Here is a 22413-nt window from a genome sequence, read left to right as displayed (position 1 = left end):
GAAAACTCACTTTCCTTGTGTTGAATGAATTTCTCTTCAATGCTTCAATCACTGGATTCTGATCTGGAGGTTTCTCTGCTTCATACAACAGCCTGGGCCTTTACTATCTTTTCCATTGCAACTTTATGACTTTCTTCAGCGTTCTACTCTGCAGCACAGCAGTTTAGAGTTTACATACATTTAAATGTAGAGTTTAAACCTATGTATGTTCTCTAAAGCTGCCTTTACATATACTTCTTACAAATATTTCAGGGCTCTCTTATCTGCATGTATTTTCATAATAGAACCAGAAGAGAACGTGCAATGAAACATAATCAGCAAAGAATAAAAATGCTTACAGTAGACATTATAATTAAAAGAATTTTTAAGTAACTTGACATTCTACTCCTTTGAAACATAAGCTATACCACATGTTAATATTTGTGTAAGGAATAGTTTTCTAGGTCATGAACAAGGTATTTCTGTCTCTTCACTATGTGCCTTCCTTGAAACCCAGTGGGCAGGATCTGTTCATTTCAAGCTACCCCAGCATGAGTATCCAGGGTTCTAGGACACGGCTGGAGCAGACTAATTGAGGGAACAAGACAGCTGTGTCAAGATATGTGTATATTTATAAATAAAGATGACTTTTGTGTGGGTTTTGCCTTAAGGTCTTTCTGAAGTCTTCCATGCAAGCAGCCTTATTAATAAATTATTTGGGATGATGCCAGTTTAAGGAACTGTAACCTGCTGAGGACTCTGGGTTGAATTAAAAATATATATGTATGGAAATTGTTTGACTTCTCTTTTCAGAAAAATCTTAGATCCTGCATACTACTAAGCAGATATTACTAAAGAGCTATTTCCAGTTGACTTATTCCTGCCTTTATGGACAACCTTGAGAAGTGTGGTTTAGTGCAAAGTCATCCAGCCTCTGCTCTGGTACACAGCTGGACTTCCACATCAGAGGGAGAAATGTCAGGCTGCCAATAATGCAAAATTTCACACAGAAGCACTGGACTGCTTAGAACCCTGTTATGGCATTGGAGTTATTTTAGATTAGTATTGAGTTAGAGGGAATAGAAGAAACTTATTTGTGTCTGATCAGATACTGCCATGATGCTAGAATACAAACAATAGCATCCTGAATAGTCCATAATGGGAGTTAATAATATAAATTCAGTAGACTGGAACAGAAAAAAGCAGTGTGAAATGTCTGCATATGTTCTGTCAAGCTCTTTCTTCCTTTTTTCTTAGACTGATGCAAGATACTTATCTGACAAGATGAAAATAAGTGTATTTTCTGATATTGTTCATTGTTGCTTCATCTGTAATCTTCCTATGTCCCAAATAAAAAACACAGCAAAACAACAAACAAAACCAATGAAAACCTGAGGCTAATATGTAGGCCCACATTTGAGCCACAGAGGAATGTTCAAGGCAACGTTCCCTTATGATGTACAGAAAAGATGGATTCTCTATCTGTCTTCAGTTTTCCTTCTTCAGTTCTTCCTTTGCTTTCTTTCACTTCCTTATAACACTACATTCTCCTTGATCTTTTCATGACATGGTCATTCCATGTCAGTGACACGTATGCTCTGTACTGTCCTGAGCCTTTCTGTATCTTACTGCCCTTTGCTTATTGAAATTGCTGACAGATTTAGTACTCTTTCCTTTCCCACTTTTACATGTACTTACATAGTGCTGAACACATAAAATAACCACTCAATTTTACTAATCCAGGATGTCTATCTTTTCCACATCAAGAATCTTTCTCACATTCGTAATTTCTGGAAGGCTGCTGATATTCGTCCATCAAATACCTCTTCACTGTCCTGTGGTGCAAAACTAAAGGCAGTGAAAGGCAGAAGGAAGTGAACAAATGTAATTGAGTTAATGAGGATACCCATGTGAGTCTACTTAGACTGTAAGCTTTCTGGGACAGGAACAGTACGCTTGTAGGGTTTTGTTTAGTGTCTGGTACAACTGGTCCTAGATTTGACTGGCACTTCTGTAAGTGCAAAATGCAGTACACTCATGATAGTGAGGACACTATGAATTGCAGCACAAGATCGTTTGGAGTTAACTGTCGTGTCTAAAGACATACATTAACTTGGGTGACAGACTCGGTGAATAAAATTTCCCATTGCTTACTTCTAAGGTGTTTTCCGCAACCTTGCCTGTACTGACCGCTCCTAGAGTATGATATTGAACCAGATGTGCCATCAGTTCAAATCCCAATTTTTAAATTTTTTTAGGTGATATATCCTGAAATATTTTAGTATCTGTGGTTATTGGGAAGATTCCTGGCACAGAAACAAAGAAAGTGCCAGATGACAATGTGAATACCCTATGTAAAAGTCACGAGTATTCTCATGACTTTTTTTTCCCATATTTAGGCTATGCTAAGGTAGCTTCAAGCTGCTTTAACAAAGCAAACACCTCCTCTAATAATGCCCCAGGTAAGACTAAGCTGGCTCAGAAAAGACTATCAGAATTTTGCTAATTGAACATTTAATCTTTTCCCTTGAGGTGGTGTTTTTTTCCTCTGTGCTGAGTACATTTTGTAAAAAGCAGAAAGACAAACCCTCTTAGGGCATAATTCATCCTTGTTATTGTACACATACAGATGAGCTGCTATGCTGACAGTTCACACAAAGCCTCTTTAAGTTAAATTTAGGACTGTTGCTGAGCATTTCTATCTTGTTTACTTGAATGTCTTCCCTGAACATAAGTGAAAGAGGAACGATATGTCTCATGTCATTTGATGAGTGAGGCTGACCATCTTGGATGTTGGGAAGAACTCTATTTTCCGAATAATTTTCTGTAAGCTTTTAATATGATGACATTGGCAAGGTTGGAGTCGGAGCATAATAAAATTTTAGCTTGAAAGTTTTCTTGCTAACTGTTGCAAATAAATCAATGCTTTAGTATTACTTCAGGTTCCATAACTAATTTCCTAAAGCACTCTAGGTTGTGATATTTTAAACTAAAATGTTTCAGGAGAAATTAAAACTTTGAGACATGATGCAAGCATTGTCTGAATTATAGCTCTCCACATTTTGCCATTCTTTCTCAGAACTGAAGCTTGTAGTAGTAGTTATATGTAATTGTTCTTTAATGTCTTTTTTACGTGTTTTCTCAATGGAAATTCTCTACAAAAAGATAGGCCTAAGAGAAAAGAAAGAAAAGAAATATTTATTTCTTTCTTATCTGGTTCTGACCAGTTCTGGATTGTGACACAAAAGAAAACTAGAAACCAACTCAGGGTTTCCACAAAGGTGAAATTAATCTGCTGCATAAACCTAAAGGAAATTGTACAGAAAAAGAATGTATTATGAATACAGAATGTCCTTTATATGGTCTGAGCTGTAAGCCTGTGATATAATTTCACTGTACTTCTTACCCACAGTGATGGGTGAAAAAAAGTGATGTTTAGTCCCACTTGCTTTCACTCATTACTGCCTTTTAGGTATCGAGATGAAAGTAACTCCTTCCATCATAGCCACCAATTTGAATCTAGGTACAGTGAAGAAGATTTTGGATTAAAAGATAAAAGGAGAGTGATGTAATGATACATCATTTAAGGACAGAACAGTTAGCACATAGGAGATAGTGGGAATGGTTAGCAGAAGGAAGGAATGGCAAGGGAAGGTGCATGGGAAGACAAAAAAATTAAATTATGAAGATAAGTGCAGGAGAAGTCATTTTGTACCTAGAAGCAGGTCACCCACCATATTGACAACATTTTTTCTTTGTCTGTGGATGACCTTGGAGGAATCATGAAACAAAATGAGACATCCTACAAGAAGTTCTTTGATACAGTGGTGAAAATGAAGTCAAAGGAGAGTTGGATGAGAAGTTCGGTAGGACAGTTGATATTAGATAGTCAGATGAAGATGCTGAAGTTGAGGAAGAAAGGCATAAGAATATGAAAGATTGGGAATGGGCACAGTGAGCAGAAACAGGGATATGGTAAAATTGTAACTTGTTGCTCATGAGAGGGACTTTTCATTCCATAAGTGGATCACAGTAGTTGCCCTATGTATTTAGCCTTACAGAACTGTAGTTCAGTGGTGGCCTCTATGCATGGTATAATCCTTTTAATACAAACCCATCATCATTATAATTGAATTTCCTGACCTTTATCTGGGAATCTGGGTTATTCAGCTGCACTTTTTTCTTTTTTCTTTTTCATTCTTTTTTCTTATTCACTCTTGTAAGATAGATTTCCAGCTGTTCTGCTGTAGCATATTTGCTTTTTATTATAAAGACAATCAGCACCAAAACTCAGCTTATTATGATAACTATTCAGCTGACAAAAGGAAAGCCATTATAACTACAAAACCAGTAGGAATTCACTGGGCTAATTAGACTTTAGATCCCTCATACTAAGGCCCAGCCCACAACATAAAACATAACTTACGGATCAAGCCCACCTTCTATAGCTGAGCTTGTCTTAGTGTAGGTAGGTCCTACTTGAGTTAGTTCAGCCTAGTCAAGCAGTCAGGACTGTCTGGACATTAACAAGTACTTTATTTAGGCAGATTTGCAGCCCAGCCACTGTCTTGTGATACTGTGTCTGATTACTGTTTACTACTGCTGTCCCCCAAGCCAGCTGCCTTAATACACTGCAGAGAAAACAGACAAATGACAAATGTCAAATGACAGAATACTTGGATGCAGATCAGATTAACTGCACCAATACAATATAAAATTCTGGGGTACTTTGAAGAGTATTCATAAAACTGCTCTGTTCATGTCGTTTATTTGGGAACTTAGTGGAAAGAACTAGTATCATGTAGAAATTATTCAATTCAGGGAATTAAAATTAGGTGTGCTAAATAGTTCTACAGCTAGTTTTATATCTGTATATATAGGAAGCCCAGAAAGAATAGATCTCCAGGACTTGAATCAAGTTGCATGAATTCCTCTCACTTTCCTGGTCTCCCTTTCCCCTCTTATGAAAACACATAAAGCCTTAAAACAAAACTAGTGAGCTAGCTAAGGCTACACATGTATAGACAAGCAAGGAAGAACTGAACTGTCAAAACTCACCCAATGACTTCTTAAAGGGGAGAATGCTATTTGCTGTGCATCAGCAGCTTTTAGCAGTATATATGCTAGAGGATGCATCTATCCCCCTTATTTCCTGAAGTAGCTTTCCCCAATATCCACTTAAGGCATGAACTTGAATTGTTGTAATTGCTATAGAAATTTCAGTTTGAACTGTACTATGTACTACAAAATAAAGGCAGAAAGCTGAAGACGGAAGTCATGAGCCCCCATAAAGATGACTTGCTGATCATCATGTGGTAACAGCAAAGGATCACAGTAAGCGGAAATAAAAACACGAGACACTAGAGCTCCTTTCTGGCTTCTCAGTGCTTGTCTTTCTTTGCACTGGATGCTGGTTTATAATTTTAGTTTAGGTACACTTTATGCACTCTAGTTGCAATGGCTTTCCAGCCCATGGCCAGGCGGTTGGAACTAGAGGATCTTAAGGTCCTTTCCAACCCTAACCATACTATGATTCTATGATTTATCCTATGAACTCGTAAACAGACAGGGGTGTTTGTATTTGTTCATTAGTACAAGTAGTGCTCACCTTGATGATGTTCTGTACTCAAGTAAACCAAAGGCTAGGAAAGAGATTTCTTCTCCATCTTGCCAGGTTGGATTTGATTAATCCTAAATCTGATTAATAAAATACTATAAAATACGCATTCTAATTACTAAATGTATTTGAAACAATGCAACAAATTTGTACAAAAATGCTGCTTTATCTGCAAACCCATCCCATTTAAAAAATCTTTTGCACCTTCTCCACATGGTTTACAAAATGAGCCTGCCCCAGGGCTGTTCTGTTCTCTCTAGGGGAAACGTATTTATGCCAATAGATAGGAGAATGCTTGCTGTTTTAAAAAGAACTGAAAGCTGATTAACAAATTTCTTTTCTATTTGACCCAAACTTTGCTCATCTGCATTTTTGTGTTTTTGTGTCTGAATGTCTGCAATAGAACAGAAACTGATGCCTAATAGAAGAGGGTAAAAAAATATGATTTTTTTTTTTTTTCCCCTCATATTCTTAAAACCAGTTACTGGTTCAGATATTTTAAAAAAGGCAGAATTATCTCATGAAAAACGTCATCTTTTGCAACTTTTCCTTCAGACTAGTAGATACATGTTGCAGTAGAAATTATAAAATTAGAGACCTAAGTACTTAAGTTAATCTTTTGTCTCCTACAGAGAATGACTAAGCTCAAAAATCTGCCATTGTTTCATTGCATTTTAGGCTCCCTGCAGTGAAAAAGGTCCACTGATATGATCAAAGTCCACATTTTTCAGCCCTGTCAGTAAGTTCTCTGGGAGTTGTCCAAGAAAACCAAAAAGACAATATGTAATTTTCTGCTTGATTTAACAGAATATGTCCTCCTCTAAGGAATGAAAATGAGGAGGCCTAGTTTCCTACAGATTTGTATTCTTTGTTCCTTTCCCTGTTCTCTAGTAGAATAAATCTCTTCTTGTCTGCTCTCATTTTTCCCTATGAAATTCTTGCTTGTGGTGGGTAGGCCAAAACTGTGTGAATCTTGTTTATCAACTGACACAGTCAGTTCTGCATATCTTTCCCCACCTTTACCAAAATACTAATTCTGTATGTGTGTGAATTATGTAGGGGTTTAATGATCTTTGTCTTAAAAGTTTGGTGGATGTTTCCTGCTGTGTTCAAAAGCTACTATGAGCTCTGGAGAAATATCCTTATTGCATAAATTTTACTTCCTTAGAAAATAAAATTTATAATTTAGACTCCTATTCTGATTTTTTGACTGTACTTTAAATAGTTTAAATGGTAGAAACTGTCTTACCCGTGCTTCTTTGATAGCTTGGTCAGCAGGTACTTCACTATTTTTTTTCATGATGCAGCCTACTCTGTGTTGCACTGAATTTGCTTAGCATATATTAGCATACAACTGATGGTTATCTGCATTTGAGATAAAATTTGTCTGCAATGAGCTTCATGCAAGGAAAAGTGGGAGCTGTGCTACAAATAACCTCACTTGTCAGTCTGGGATAGGGAATAAGACAGACCTTTACACTTCCCCACTGCTCAGGTTTAGTTACAATACTAGTATACCATCTTGTGCTCCAAATACAGGAGTCTTTGGCTGTAGTATTTGCAGAAGCCTGGATTTTCAAAGACTCTTTCTGTGACCTGACCCTGACCTGCAATGCATACATACATCTCTGGAATGCTGGCAGGGTTTTGTGTGCAGCTGTTCAGCCAAACCCTCTATATAAGTAGCTATGAAAGGTTCTGTATAGCTTTTATGCTGAAAAGTGTATTTCACAATAAAGCAGCAGCAAGATTATGGAAATGTTAGGAGAAAAGCATAAAATGGCTTTTTGGAGTGGTTTTTGCTATGTCACACTCATCATACTTTTTTTTAAAAAAGCTCTGTTTCCCATTGCATAAATGTATTATCGCATTTAGGTGAGAAATCCAGGGGGTTAATTGTTTCACAAACATTTTGGCTCCTAACCAGTGAGTATTCAGCAGCATACTCGTTGGCAAACACTGCATTCCTGGAGACCCTGCTTCTTCGGATATGCTAATTTGAAATGTTAGTTTTCACTAGACAGAAATTACACAGGAGAAGGTTCAGTAATACGTACCAGGCATTTGAAAAATTCTAGTCATTACTCTCTCGTGTACCTAATAAAAGCTCCTAGGTATGGTTAACACTTGCCTAGGATCATTGCTTGTTAGGTTCAAGCTCCTTATAAAAAAACCCTTTCAATAGGTAAAACAGGTTTCTCATCAGCTGGATCACCTCAATTTACTATAAATGCAATATATGAGGCATGATTTCATGCTGCTCAAACAAGTAGTAAAAGAAAAAGCAAAATCTCATATCCACTAGAAACTCAGGCAAGGGCAGGACCAACTTCATCCCTAGCCACTATGGTCTCTTAACCCACCTTATATTTTCTGATCTCCTGACTTGGCCCTTGCCAGTCAGAGAGGGGACAAGAGTCTGCTAGAGCTTGTCAGGTCACATAATCCTCCCTATTCTAGAGCTGAAAGATGTGGGGTGTGGGCACAAGAAATGATTTTCAACTGCTCAGAGCACAGTTTTGGCACTATAAAGGAGTATTTAATGGTAGCTGATTCCTTCTGAGGAGATAACTTTTCTGGCATGCTCAGAATGGCAGCTGGGGGAAGCTGGAACAGGGAACTGGTGTCAGCACCAGACTAGATGCGAATGAGCCCTTTGCTTGCTAATGAAAATTAAACATTAGTAACATATAGATGGCTAGGACTATCCTAGTCCTCTTAAATCTTTCTTTGTACCATCTGTATTACTTTATTACAATCAGTTAACTACCACCAGAGTACTTTAATACAACCCTGTTAATCTATGTGTCTTTATCTCCAACTCAAAACTAGGTACACTGAGACACTAACGAGGAAATAAATATCTGCAGGGTGTGTATGGCACATGTGAGGATCCTCTGGCCCATTCCTTCTCTCCCTCTCCAAGCAAGTAGCCCTGGTCTCTCAGGATGTGTGAAAGGATGGTGGAGGAGCCTCAGTGCTGGGGGGGTGGGCCCTGCAGTACAGTGATGTGGCTCACTCTCCTGCCATTGTACCCACAGCTCTCCTCTGCAAAGAGGCGAGGCATTATTGTCTTCACTCTCTATGGACTTGCTCAACGACTGCTATTGAGAGCAGGAAGAAATTATCACAATAATGGTGAAAATTTGTCCACCTCAAAAAAGCATTGTCTCCTCAGAGCAGGCTTCCCTACGCTCCCATCTTTTCCCCCAGGCAGCCCGTGTTTGCAATGGCCTCAAAATACCAGGATGTTGGACAGTCTTTTGCTACATGGTCTAGTGTGAGATGCCCCTGCCCATGGCAGGGGTTGGAATTAGATGACAGACCCACAGAATAGTTAGGGTTGGAAAGGACCTTGAGATATTCTAGTTCCAACCCCCTGCCATGGGCATGGACACCTCACACTAAACCATGTCACCCAAGGCTCTGTCCACCCTGGCCTTGAACTCCGCCAGGGATGGAGCATTCACAACTTCCCTGCGCAACCCATTCCAGTGCCTCACCACCCTTCCTTACAGTAAAGAACTTCTTCCTTATATCCAATCTAAACTTCCCCTGTTTAAGTTTTAACCTGTTACCCCTTGTTCTATCACTACAGTCCCTAACGAAGAGTCCCTCCCCAGCATCCTTACAGGCCCCCTTCAGATACTGGAAGGCTGCTATGAGGTCTCCACACAGCCTTCTCTTCTCCAGGCTGAACAGCCCCAACTTTCTCAGCCTCTTTTCATACAGGAGGTGCTCCAGTCCCCTGATCATCCTCGTGGCCCTTCTCTGGACTTGTTCCAACAGTTCCATGTCCTTTTTATGTCGAGGACACCAGAACTGTACACAATACTCCAAGTGAGGTGTCATGAGAGCAGAGCAGAGCAGAGTCCTTTCCAACCTTACTGGTCTATGATTCTGTCATAGGCTGTCCCCAGCCTTTCTGGGGGGAATTTGAGGGCAATGCTTCTCTCACTGTCCGAGCCTCACCTGGGACAGTACTGTGCCTTGGCTGCGCTCCAGGAGGCCGAGGCCTGCACCCAGGTGTAGGCAATCGGTGCTGCTGGCAGCCATTCCCCACCCAGCAGGGCAGGTGGGCAGGCAGTCAGGCAGGCAGTGCTGGGGAGATCAGGACATCTTTCTGGAGTGGCTGCAGTAAATGGTAACTGCCTTCTTGAAAATAATTATAATCTCATAACAGGGGCTTACTTTTCTAACAGGAATGTCTTACTGTGGAAATCTCTGGGAGTGCCAAGTTCAGTACATCTAGAGCTGTAAGTTTTGACTCTTCTGTGTGTTGCCATTTGTGACTCCTGAGCGTTTGAGGGAGGTGAGGGGTATCTCAGGGCTATGCCTGCAACCCTACCCCTTGGTAATTTTAGTGGACCACTGGCAAATATTAAATGAGGTAGGCAGGCAAGCTCAGTTATTTGTTAACAACTTATAGCAAGCTGAGTTACAGTTAAAAATGAAATACTCTTCTTGAGCATCTAAACCCCTCTCCTTGCCTCATTTAATTTCTGTTAAAAATGTCTTTTTTAGTGTAGAATAATGAACATATTCTTAGGTTTTAAGTGTAGCTTATACTGGTGCTAAAATGTTCTGATTTTTTGATGACTTTTAAGAACATGGTTTTTTTTTTCAGAAGCTAACAAGCTTCTGAGAATAAACAGCCCCCTAAGTATTAACAGTTGTTTTTATGTTTGGCTAATATTAACCTTTTGTACTTTACGAGAAATGCTGATTGAGAGTTGTATCTATCACTGTCACTTTGGGGTAATTTGTGTTCTGCCCCCATGCTCCCTTTTTTACTTTTATTTTCCTTTTTTTTTTTTTTTCTTTTAATGTACTTTCCATACCTTATGTGGTGGAATAACCAGAATAAATCCTTTGATGTTCACGTGCATACCTCTACTCAGATAAGTATGCCCATTTTAGTGATAATCTTTCCACAAATAGATCAGAAATTATGGTCAGAATCCATGAATGTTAGAATGCCACATTCAGAGGGACTATCTAGAAAATGGTTTGACATTTTTCTTATAGTTCTTTTAGGATTACAGCCTCGGGTTGAAAAAAATAGATATTTTTTAGTGTACTATATTTAAACTCGGGTCATATATATGTGTCTGTATACTTATGTGGTTTTTTGAAGAGTTTACTCATCAAGATGTGCTGTCTAAATACTTCAACGAAATAGGGCAGATACATTATTTAAACCATGATAAGTTTCTAGGTTGCAATTAAAAATCAAGATTATTCTTTAACTTGACTGTCTCATAACTCCGTCTTTGTCAACAGCTGGAGTTATAATTGGTTGTAATTGGATTTTGTTGAGTTTGTAATGCAAGTTTACAGAGAAGGAAGGAAAAAGAATGTTTCAGACCGTCACACTATTTTACATTACCCTTATTCAGTCCACAGTATATATTGCTTCTGCATTATGTTAATTTCTGGCAGATTTTAGTGCAAGAAGAGCTTTTAAATGGTGTTGGAAGCTACAAGTACTCCAGTTGTAGTCAAAGGTTAGGTCCTTGCCAGTTCTAGTCAGTGAAAATACCCCTCAAGGTACTATTCTACTACTACGTTTTTCTCAAACTGTGCCTTAAGTAATTCTTACCATGTATCTTCAGGGCTGAAATTACATACTTTGCAAGTATGTAATAAAGCTGTAAAAGCTAAAATACTGCAACAAGTTACAAACTAAGTAGGATAACAGAAAGCAAAAGCAGGAATGGGGTAAGAAAGCAAAATTGCTTCACATGCTCTTGCAGGCTTTGCTATACTAGCTCTTTCTTAGCTAGTATATTTATGAACACTGAATGCTAAAAATGAAAAAGAAAAAAACAACCAAAGCCCAAACAAACCAACCAAAGAAGAAAAAAAAACCCACAAACCCCCACCCCACCCCCCCCCCCGACACAATCCCCCCAAAACACTGAGAGTATGAAGTCATCTCACGTACTTAGAACACTTGAGTTCTTCTAGACAGAAGGCTTTTGGTGCCTTAGCCACAGGCCCCTCAGGACAAGACTTGCATCAGAGCAGTTTGCTACCAAGAAGAACAAATGAAAATGATGATAGTTGAAAATAATCTGATTGCATGTATTATAGACAATGCTATTCTATCCAGACTGAATTAACAACAATTTTTTAACAATGACCGCAGCCCAGGTTCATAAAGATATGAAGAGAATGACACCAAAATTAAGAGTTAGATAAACCAATAGGATGTATTTACCTAGAATACTGTATAGTTTTATGCAATCTCTGATGAAAAGGAAATTCATAGTACAGAAGCTCAGAGGAGGGAGGAATGTGTCTTTCACCGAAAATGCACCTCATAGACTAGGGAGTTTAGAGATGATAAATCATAAGCAGAAATATATCGAATTACTTCTTGGGTGGTATTGAGCCAAGGTATTGAACTGCTGAACTGATCCAACTTGGCAATTTGGCATTCTTATGCCCTTTTTTTTTCTACTCCAATTATTTTAAATCTAAATTTTAAAGTGGAAGGGATTACCTGTCTAGAAGTTCAGGAAATGTATTTATGAAGTATTGATGCTTATACAACTAAAGAAAAAAAGGAGGAGAAAGAGCAACTGATTAAACTGTTGCACAAGATTCCAAAATAGTTAGCAAGTGATAGTGTCTAAATTAATTATTAATTTTATAAGATGAAATAGTAATGCTTTACTGTATCATTTTCCTCAGTAGCATTTGAATACTGCTATTTTTCTTGTTTGTTTTATCTTGTTTCATGCCAGATGTTCTTACTGGGAAAAACAATGGTGGTGTGTTTTAATATTGATGAGTTGATTCTCCTGGGAATAATAGTTTATCTGCCTTCTCAGAATACAAATTGTAAGAGCTTTTTTTTTTAGTGTAATTACCATAATGCATTGCATTTTGAGTGCAACTCTTTTTAAACCTGTGGAAAGAACTTCTTGTTTATTATCTTTCTTTCTTCTATCTACTTTCAGAGTGACTTTCCTTTTAAAATTATGTATTGTATTTTGGTGGCCTTTAAAAAGTAAACATGTAAATCACCAGAGGTACTGTGTAATCTGTCAAAGTAGCATATGCTCAAGCACCTTATAAACTAGTAAATAATCATAATATTTCTCTTTCCAAGGTTATTAGTGTGTTAATTTAAACAATTGCAGAACAATTCAGGAGTAATTAAAGCACCTTGCCTTAACTTTTTTCTTTTTTACAGGCACTTGAACATTTAAGTCCTGAAAGTATAAATGATTTGATGACGAGCTGAGTTTGCAATGCAGGCAATAAAATCTGTGGAACAAGAAGTGATTTTTATAAAGGAAACACTTTTCACAGAATCCTTCCTCAAGAAACAGGAGTGCCGCAGAAACCCGGAGAGCAGGCAGCTCTGCGAACAGCAGCCATTGGAAGGAGCTGTCTGCAGCTCTCAGTGCTGTACTGAGCATGTCCCAGCGGAACCCAGCGCTAGCAGCACATTATGCGAAAAGGCAGCTCTAGCAGATGGGAGAGAGCCACAGCAAGCGTTTGCTTCACTTGCATCATCACCGCTTGAAAACAAACCTGGATCGCTAGAGGGGATCTCGCCGGCAGGCCAATGGAATGAAATCCGAGAGCATGGCTTGATTGCCGAAGGTGTTGCACTGCGAAAAATCATGGGGAATCAAGATGGGAAGCTAAAGAAAAACACAGGTGATGTGCATGAAGGAGGAGAGGATGCCTCTGGGCCTAAGGATGTGGATGCCACAAAGAAGGTATCGGGAAGCAGAAGGGGACTGGGGAAGCATGCAAAAGGAAGTGAATCTGGTAAGAAGAAGGGTAAATCAGACTCGAGGGCTTCAGTGTTTTCAAATCTGAGGATCAGAAAAAATCTGTCCAAGGCTAAAGATGGGAATAGTAGTTCACGGGAGGATGTTTTGGAAAGCCAGGCCTTGCAGGCTGGAGAGCTGGACAGTACTCATTCAATTGTTACCAAAACTCCTGATATAAGCATCTCTGCAGATGAAGGGGGTCTCTCAGACACAGATGTAGAACATTTTGAAATCAGGAATGAAACTGTTCCAGCTGCTGCAGAGACACAGGATGGACAAAGGACCAGCTCTGGCTCTGATACGGATATATACAGTTTCCATTCAGCCACAGAACAAGAGGATTTGCTTTCTGATATCCAGCAAGCTATTAGACTGCAGCAGCAGCAGCAGGGGGCAATTAACATTGGAACTGAGGACCTTGTCACCAAAACAATGGGCCGACACATGGCTAATTCGCAAGCAGCCCCCTTAGATTTTGAACGGTTTCTTTCACTGACTACCACCGACAAAGAGAGGAGCCCAGACACTGAGGGTGCTTTTCCAGCAGTATCTGAAACTGTGGAAAACATTCCCGTCTCCTGTGCAACTGAACGTGAAGGGAAGGAAGCAGTAAATGGCACAGGCTCTCCTGGTAACGGCTTATTTGAAACACAAGAACGTAAGCTATTGATTGAGAAACAGGAACAGCTTATTGCTGGAGTGGATGCTGTAGCTAATGAATTAGAAGATGATTTATATAGAACTGTGGTGGAAAACAGGTCTCGGACACACAGCTCCACACAACCTTTTCCAACCTCTGTAGCAGACACTGAGACTAAAATTGCTGAAGTGCAGGCCGTTGATTTGCAGGGCTCAGTAACAGAGGATGGTATTTCAGATGCAGGCCCTGATCATGCTGCTGAGACTCAGGAAGGGAAGCACACTCTGTCAGCCAGTCAAGAGGACCTGCATAATGGTTTATCCATGGAAATAAAAGATGGCATTTTGTCCTCCCAGGGGACAGCAGACAGTCCGATGCTTGGTTCCCGATGCTTTAAACCCTATCTTATTAATCCTTGTTACATCAAAACCACAACTAGACAACTGAGTTCTCCCAACCATTCACCTTCTCCCTCCCCATCCCAAAGCCCACTTTCTGTGAGGAGGCAGGAGTCCTTCCAGAAAGCAGAAAAAGTCTCAATCAAGAAGCAGAGGTCTGCTAGTTTGGCAGGTTTATTTAGTCGTTCTGCAGACTGGACAGAAGAGGTATCTAACCACAAATATGAGGTAACTCAGAAGGTGGGGTCTGCAGGCTACTTGGAGCACAAGGGGTTTAGAGAGAAGTTTCAAACAGAAAGAGTGCCTTTGACTCATTCAAGAAAGTCCTCAGGGGTGCAGGCTTCTACAGAGACATTTCCCAATGTCTTTTCAGGTGAGTGACATGTATTAAGTTGGTGTTAGCTATTTGTTTCCCAGAGTGTCTTTGAAAATATATTTAAGATACTTGAATTCAGTCCTTTGCATATAAAATTGTCTTTAGTTGTGCTGACAGTTCTAAAATTGAAGGCCTGATATTACAAACACAGTCACATTTCATTAATGAGCATAACCTCTCCATTCAGTGTCAGGCTGGCAGTACTGCCAGTAAAGGAAGTGTACAATTCTTTTGAAGTTTTTCTTTCTGTGTTTCTCCTTTGTCTAAATCCTGTAGGAAAAAGCTGGATGCCTTAAATTATTCAAAAAATGCTAAGAGCTGCACTGTTGTAGGCAGACCAGCTCTCTGCATAAAGAGATCTTTCATATGTGAAGCTTTTCGTAACTGTGATCCTGTTTGATGTTTTCTTGTGCTAGGCACTGTTCTGATGTACTGTAAATATTTGAGAGCTGCACCTGGTGTTAGACTGAGGCAGTGATGAAGATTTGCTTAGTACAAAAAGCAAAAAGCCATGCAAGCACAGATGGACAGCACTACAGAAAGGAGCTAATTTCCCCTTCAGAAGGGGGAAAGAGGAGAAGAAAAAAATGTTAATGACTTGAAAAGGCAGCATAAAATGGAGAAAGGAAACTGGGGGTAATACAGTTTGGTAGCTGTGACAGGCTGCTGCTCAGGCTACATAGGGTGACTCATTCAGGAAAGCATTCTTTCACCTTGCCTGTTAGGCATCTTACATCCTCTTATAAAGGCATAGGGATATAGAGTTTACAAATGAGATAACATGAATATCTATTCACACTCTATGGCTATATTTTCCTGCATTTTGAGCTGTTTTGGTTTTTTTTTTTCTCTTTTCTCTCCCACATCTGAAGTTTCTATATAAAGCTAATGTATTCACAAATAGAGAAGGCCTCTGTCACATAGGAGGTATGTATACAGAGGAAACTAAGCAACCTATTCCATTTATTTTTCACTTAAGAAAACTGTAGAACTAAGAATATGGAAAAAATGCCCTACGAGCATCTGTTACAAGATTAAAACAGCTGAATCTATGATCAGGTTTGTTTTGAATGTAAGTCTGTTCTAGATTCATGAGCATGGTAACCATGTATGTACCCGAGCTATTTGCGAAAAAATGGAGTGACAATATCTGTGCTTTTACAAAAACTAAACAAAATAGTATGGTTTATGAAGGGAACAATGATGTGATTTAATAACCACACATAAGAAAAAAGTTGAGCAATCAACAGCTTTTGCATAAGACTTATCTTGTTTTATAGATATTGAAAAATATAGAACTTGTAATCATTTGCGTTCATAGTTGCTTTCTTTGTGCACATTCTACTCTGTTTAACATTACAGTAATATTGGTGAATTAAATTGTCAGGAAACTAATTAATATTAGCGGCTTTTTTGCACAGCAGCCAACTCCAGGAGCTTGAAATACTCAGGTAAAGAATTAACATTATTTTCCAGATTCAGATCACATGAATACTTTAATTCTTCAGTAGCCTTGAATAGAAATCTCCAATTTCAGGCTTGCAAGTTAGAATTTAAGTTTTTAACACAAAAAAAAGCCAGCCCCCTCTGAAGGAGACCAGCCCCTGTGAAGTGAGCTGGATTTTTTGTTTGTGCTTTAAATCCCTTCCACTTGTTTTCTAAGATTTTGTTTCAGACATTCCTACCTAAAGCTTTACAATTTGAGGTGAACACTGTTTTCAGATTTATAGCATATAAAAAGCACTTTTTTTTTCTTTAGACATTTGACAGCTTATAAACAACTGTGGGAGCAAAGCTTTAAATTGCATCATCAGTAATTAGATTTTCTTTATGATGGTGCTGTGATTGAAATAAATTTTATGTGGCAAACTTCAAGAGCATGGAATTACATTTTAGAGTCCTATTTCTCAGGAAACAGACTTGTTCACGTTTCCTCTCAAGATTTTGATTTACTTATAATAATTTTTGTTTTATCGTGTTTTCCTACCACCACTTTAGACTTATTGTGAAGGGACCAATGCCCAATGCAACAGTGGTTCTGTCTCTTATGGAAATGATGGTGACCCTCATTTGCATGTACATACTAGCTGTCTTCATAGGCAGAGGACAATTATACCTTTCAGTTCCCACAGAAAAACTTGAAATGAGGCAACTGGAAGAGACTTGATAATGCTTCATCTCTCTTTGATCTTTCTTCTTTTTAAGAATGTACTTGCAAGCTGTAAATTATCAATAATATAAAAATAACTAGTGTACATAAAAAAGGGAAATTAAACTTGACATTAATATTCCCACAAACTGGCTGTCATTGCTGCAAGAGCAGAAAAGCCTCTTTATTTAAATCAGTCTGCACAGCAACAATTACAGAAATAATTTCCTTGTAATTTGAATTTTGCTTTTGACAAATGTTGTATTTTAATTGCATGCATGAGATGCATCAGTCTGGGGATTTGCCATCAGGCTTTTAGGGATAAAATTCTTCATAGTGGTTCACTCCTATCTTTAAAAAAAAAAAAAAAGCTTCTTGCCTAGAGCAAGTGACTGTTGTGTTGTTCTACATTTCTAACTAGAATCAAGTAAAATATTCCACAACAGTTTAGTCATCAGTTTTAATGACAGCAGGTTCTATGCAGATGACTGGCCTACTTTTGCAGTGTATTGTGGTCTGGCTGTATTCCATTTGGTTTTCACAATGATCAATATGAACTTTTTTAAGTCTGCTTTAATGTTAAAATGTAGATGGAAGCCAACAGCTTGAATGGTAGAGACTTTGTGTATTTAAATTTTGCTTTGTGTTAAAAATAAGCATGGTATTTAAAATTTGATACCTTGGCTAAGAATCTCGCATGAACAAAGTTATGGGCATTTTGTAATCCAGGCATCTATTTCTTTAATGATGAGGACAGCTGTATTTGAAATTGCAGTGACAGTAATTACAAGTTCTAGATTACCTGATGGACAGTGAAACCATGGCTTTTATGTTGTAGTCCCAGGAGGACAAGAGCTGAAGCTGAATGAATAGGATTGTCTCTCTAGCTTTAGTATGTGTCAATGAATGATTCACACTAACATTAAGAGAGTATCTTGGTGGGAAAATTAAATTGATGTTTCCAAATATTAACTGCAATGTAAAAGCTGATAGAACAAATTAATAAAAAGGAGTTTATCCTCACATTAATTTGAAGTGCAGGGACTGCAGAGGAGCTAGTAAGGGTGTCTGTTACATAAACTGAATGTGAAAGTCTCATCAGCTGCCCCAGATGGTTATTAAACTCTTCCAGACAAACCCAGGCCCTTTCTAATCTCTGTTGGCTAGCTGTAACACACTTGATGCATGCATCTCTTTCAAACAGATCATTTATCTTTTAATTTATCTTCAGAGATTTATATTTATCCTGCTGTAGCTGTAAACAGGTGACAAATAAAAAGTCCTGGTTACCATAAGACAGGACCTGTTAGTCCTGTGCTTGTGTGCTCACAGCTGCTTTTTGATTTCTATGGAGTGCCAGCCTATTTCTTATAAAGACCACTTTATTTCACCTCTGCACTGTGTGAATGTCATCTGCACTCACTTGCAGTTCAAGTACAGAGTGTGCAGGCATAAATGTCTCAGTATAGATAAGTATGTGAAAATTTGAAAAAAAATAGACGAAAATTTGCTTATAAGACAAAATAGATATTTCTAAAGGATTGTTTTGGGTTTGTTTTGGGGGTTGGTTGGTTTGTTTGTTTGTTTTTTCATTGTGATTCACGTGATAATGCCACGATATGGATTTGTATCTATTGGCTTCTGTAATATAGGAGACTTTTTATCACACAACTGTTATTTAAGACTACTTACGCTTTATTGTTTCACTGATGATGTTTGTTATCAGTAGTTGTAGAATCATAGAATGATTTGGGTTGGAAGGGACCTTAAAGGCCACCTAGTCCCAGCCTCCTTGCCATGGGCAGGGGCACCTTCCACTAGACCAGGTTGCTCAAAGCTTCATCCAACCTAGGCTTGAACACTTCTGTGCGTGGAGCAGCCACAGCTTCTTTGGGCAACTTGTTCCAGTGTCTTACCACCCTCACAGTAAAGAATTTCTTCCTAATGCCTAATCCAAATCTCCACTCTTTTAGCTTAAAGCCATTCCCTTTTGACCTGTCACTCCATGCCCTTGTAAAAAGTCTTTTCAGCTTTCTTGTAGGCTCCCTTTAGGTACTGGAATGCTGCTGTAAGGTCTCCCTGAATACAGATGTTTTTTTTTTTTTAATCAGATGGCAGTACAGACTCCTCTAGTGGAGCTGCCCAACAGCAACTCTTCATGTGATAGAATCACGCATTATATTGAGTGTTGCTAGTAAGCATCTGAAGGGAAAGATCTTCTTTTTGCCTTGTAAACCTAAATGGGGGAGAGGAGAGAGAGTAGGGCTGTAATACTGCAGTCCAACCACAGTAAAATGTGTTTGTAAATGGGCTGCTATATGTTCTTGAAAGACTGCTGAATGCTGGTAAGTTACTTTAAAGTGCTGCAATATGGGAATCAGAGCAATATGAATAATGTCATTGGAATGCAGTGCTGCCACAGGCTTGTTTTCATGGGGTCTCATGATTAATGCTTTGATCTTTATCTAGAACTTCACTGGGAGTAGCAGGTTTTGGTCGTGGGTTTGAGTGTTTGCATCTCAAACGCTCTCAGCAGCAACCCCATTCTGAGGTCTGACTGGCAGTCTGAATCATGTCTGGTTGTCTGCTAAACTCTTTTGGGATGGAAAAGGGGCAGCTTATAGCTGGAGGTCCATGCATCTCTTCTAGGGTCTGAGACATAGTCACAGTATAATATCCACACATGGGATCTGGGTAGAACCGGTTATTAAAGGACATTGTGTGCTTCAGTGATTTCATTTCTGTGAAAGAGCAGTGGATTATTCCAGAGGGAATAGCTTTGAGAAGCTGAAGTTTGAAAGTATTTCTTGGATCTAATTGTGCTTTATTATTTAAAAAAAATATTTATAAATCACTTAGTGGTTTGGGGGCTGGTTTGTCCAGTGGTTTTGGTTTGTGTTTTCGTTTTTTGTTTTTTTTTTCCTAAGCCGGGTAGACTACTTTGCAGAAAAAAAAAAATTATTTCTTGAAGCAGGCCTCATTTTTACTTCATGCTCTAAGAATATTTTCTTCTGCCTATATATGAGGGATCAAGTTCTAATGTGAATCATCCTGACAGAAAATTCGAAGATACTAATTGCCTAAGATATTTTGTTTGTGCTGTAGTTTAACCAGCCTCACTCAGAATATGGCCAAGTGCATTCGTTATAAACTACTCCTGCCAAAATTTGGACTTGCATAAGGAATAGTGGTGATGAAGCATATACGTGTAGGTGTTTCTGTGACTGGCTTTATTTATTTTTAGGTACATTTCAAAGCAGCATTCTGTAGCAGTTAGGTGGAATACAACAATTTCTGGAAACTTAGATGCATATGTTTTATCTTTTGGGGAGATGAGGTGTGTTGATACAAGGGTAACAGGGCAAATGCACTGAGAAGCAGTGAAAGGAAGGTGGTGGTAGGATGTTAGTACTTTACACTGTGTCACCTCCTCCTTTCCTCTTCATTTGACAAGGCTAGTTGCATTTCATTAAGTGCTTTGGAAAAGACATCAATGTGGGTTCAGGAGCTGTGTCACACTGTTGTTTCCTCTAAGCAGCAGCAACTTTCTGATTTGCTACATTGCAGTTCATGCAAAGGAACTTAGGGAAGTTGAGATGATCTGTGTTACATTGAGTACCAAATGACTATTCTTTATTTCTGTATTTTTCTGTCCTGAATAAGTTTCTTTCATGTTGATGGAAATAGTTAGGCTTTCTGCCCATGAAAAGGAAGTGGGTTATGTTTTCTGATGCAAAATCTTGCTTTATTGTCAGATAAATACAGAATATGACTTCTTTCATCTGCAGATTCATAGATGACAGAACTATTGTCACCTGTTTTGCAAAAGTAAGAAGCAGTGGTTATGAGGTAGTGTGTGTATATGTGTAAACAACATCACAGTTGTAAAAGTAATTCCTAACATACATAAAATTAAACATCTGCTAACATCCATGGAAGAAAAGGTGGTTTTCATTAAAAAAAAGGGTGTGTGTGTGGGAACAACAAAAAAACCCAACTAGAGCAAAACACTGCCTTCATAATAGAGGGTGTGTATCTAAACACTCTTCTGTCATGCAGAGACAATACAGTATGCTGAGAAATAGAGGGAAATATTTTATAAAATCAATGAAAGAATATGAAGGTCAAGCTACAGCAAGAGAGATATGCTTGGGCTTTATTGAGACGAAGTCTAGAGGAACATATCTGCACAAATATTTGGGTATGCATGTATTTTATTCTTTTTCATGAAATGCAGTTCTGATTTTCTGCTTTTCCCCTTTATCATACTGTTTTTTGTTTATGGATACAAAGATTAAAAGCTTTTGTACATCATGATAAAGATTAAAAAATCAGCAGTTATTAAAGTTGGAGGAGTTTCAGACTTTGTGTGCACAGGTCCTGGAGAGGAAGGAAATCTAAGGCATGCTGCAGCTCTAATAAATAGGCTGAAAGAAATTTGTTACTTGTCTCCCGCTTTAGAGGCTTCCTAGTTCAGTTCAGTTTCAGTTTGTGACCTGTGGCTGCTTGAGCAAATACTTGGATTTGCCTCTAAAGTAGAGGTGGGCCAGACTGTATTAAATGTCAAGTGAAATGGAGAACTATTGAGAATAAAGAAGTTTTACAAAACTGAATTATAAAGAAATGTGTACCAGTTTCAACTGACAAAAGTTGCTGTTAATAGTAGTTGCCCTAAAAGACGTCAGAGAAACTTCTTACTTTAAAGAGCTAGACAGAAAGAATTGTGGCTTTCCAGCAGTCTGTGAGAACCTGGCACAGTATACTGCCTTCACATTGCAAATCACCACAGAAACTAAAAGGGTAAAGATGGACAGAATTTAATACTTGCTGAGAGGAACCTAAGTACCTGGAAAACACAATATGGAATTTGCCAAAGACGCATATGGTGCCTAAAAGGTTTGGTAGACAGACACATATAGATGCTCTTTTATCATAAACCGCTATAATTGGGAAAATTTTAGGAATATACCTTTACAATCTGCTGTAATACTGCACTTGAACCTGAAGAGCATGCTGGAAAAGTTATCTCCTCGGAAAGCATCAACTACCATTAAATACTCTCTCTTCCTGAAGAGAAATCAAGGTGAAAGGAGGCATGCCATGCAGTGTTGTGGGAGCGTACATCTTATTTATATTTTTAGAAAAGTATTTTGTATCATGTACAACTGCTGTATCATATTTAGCAAATTGTTTGGTATTTCAAAACTTCAGCTTCTGAAGGATATTTAGTGACATGTGACATATAGTGAAATGTAAGAAGATATATATAGTCACATATACAGTGAAAAGTAGGGGTAAAAGCATAGTTTAATACTTTGTGTCAGCTTTTCCTGTTATACATATGTCATATATCAGAAAATTCAGTGTGGGGGAAAGGTGTAAAATCTTAGTCACTGTGAAAGCAAAATTTCAAGGAGTTTAATGTGCAAGTTAGGAAGACAGAGTGCGTCAGAGACTT

The 22413-nt window shown here is 38.5% G+C and overlaps 1 protein-coding gene across 2 annotated transcripts in view; it reads left to right on the top strand.

Moving 5' to 3' along the window:
* The first annotated feature begins 9833 nt into the window (after positions 1-9833).
* The window catches only part of FMN2 (formin 2), a 161181-nt gene continuing 148601 nt past the window's right edge, over positions 9834-22413 (top strand). For both annotated transcript variants that reach the window (XM_062637367.1, XM_062637366.1), the window contains exons 1-2: positions 9834-9852; positions 12801-14803. In XM_062637367.1, the coding sequence (XP_062493351.1) occupies positions 12859-14803 (1945 nt within the window). In that variant the 5' untranslated portion in view covers positions 9834-9852; positions 12801-12858. The remainder of the gene's footprint in view (positions 9853-12800; positions 14804-22413) is intronic.

Source organism: Pezoporus occidentalis, unplaced genomic scaffold (assembly GCF_034315485.1).
Source record: "Pezoporus occidentalis ecotype Australia unplaced genomic scaffold, CSIRO_AGI_Poc_V1 ctg52, whole genome shotgun sequence".
Lineage (NCBI taxonomy): Eukaryota > Metazoa > Chordata > Aves > Psittaciformes > Psittacidae > Pezoporus > Pezoporus occidentalis.
This window is presented reverse-complemented; position numbering and strand designations above follow the sequence as displayed.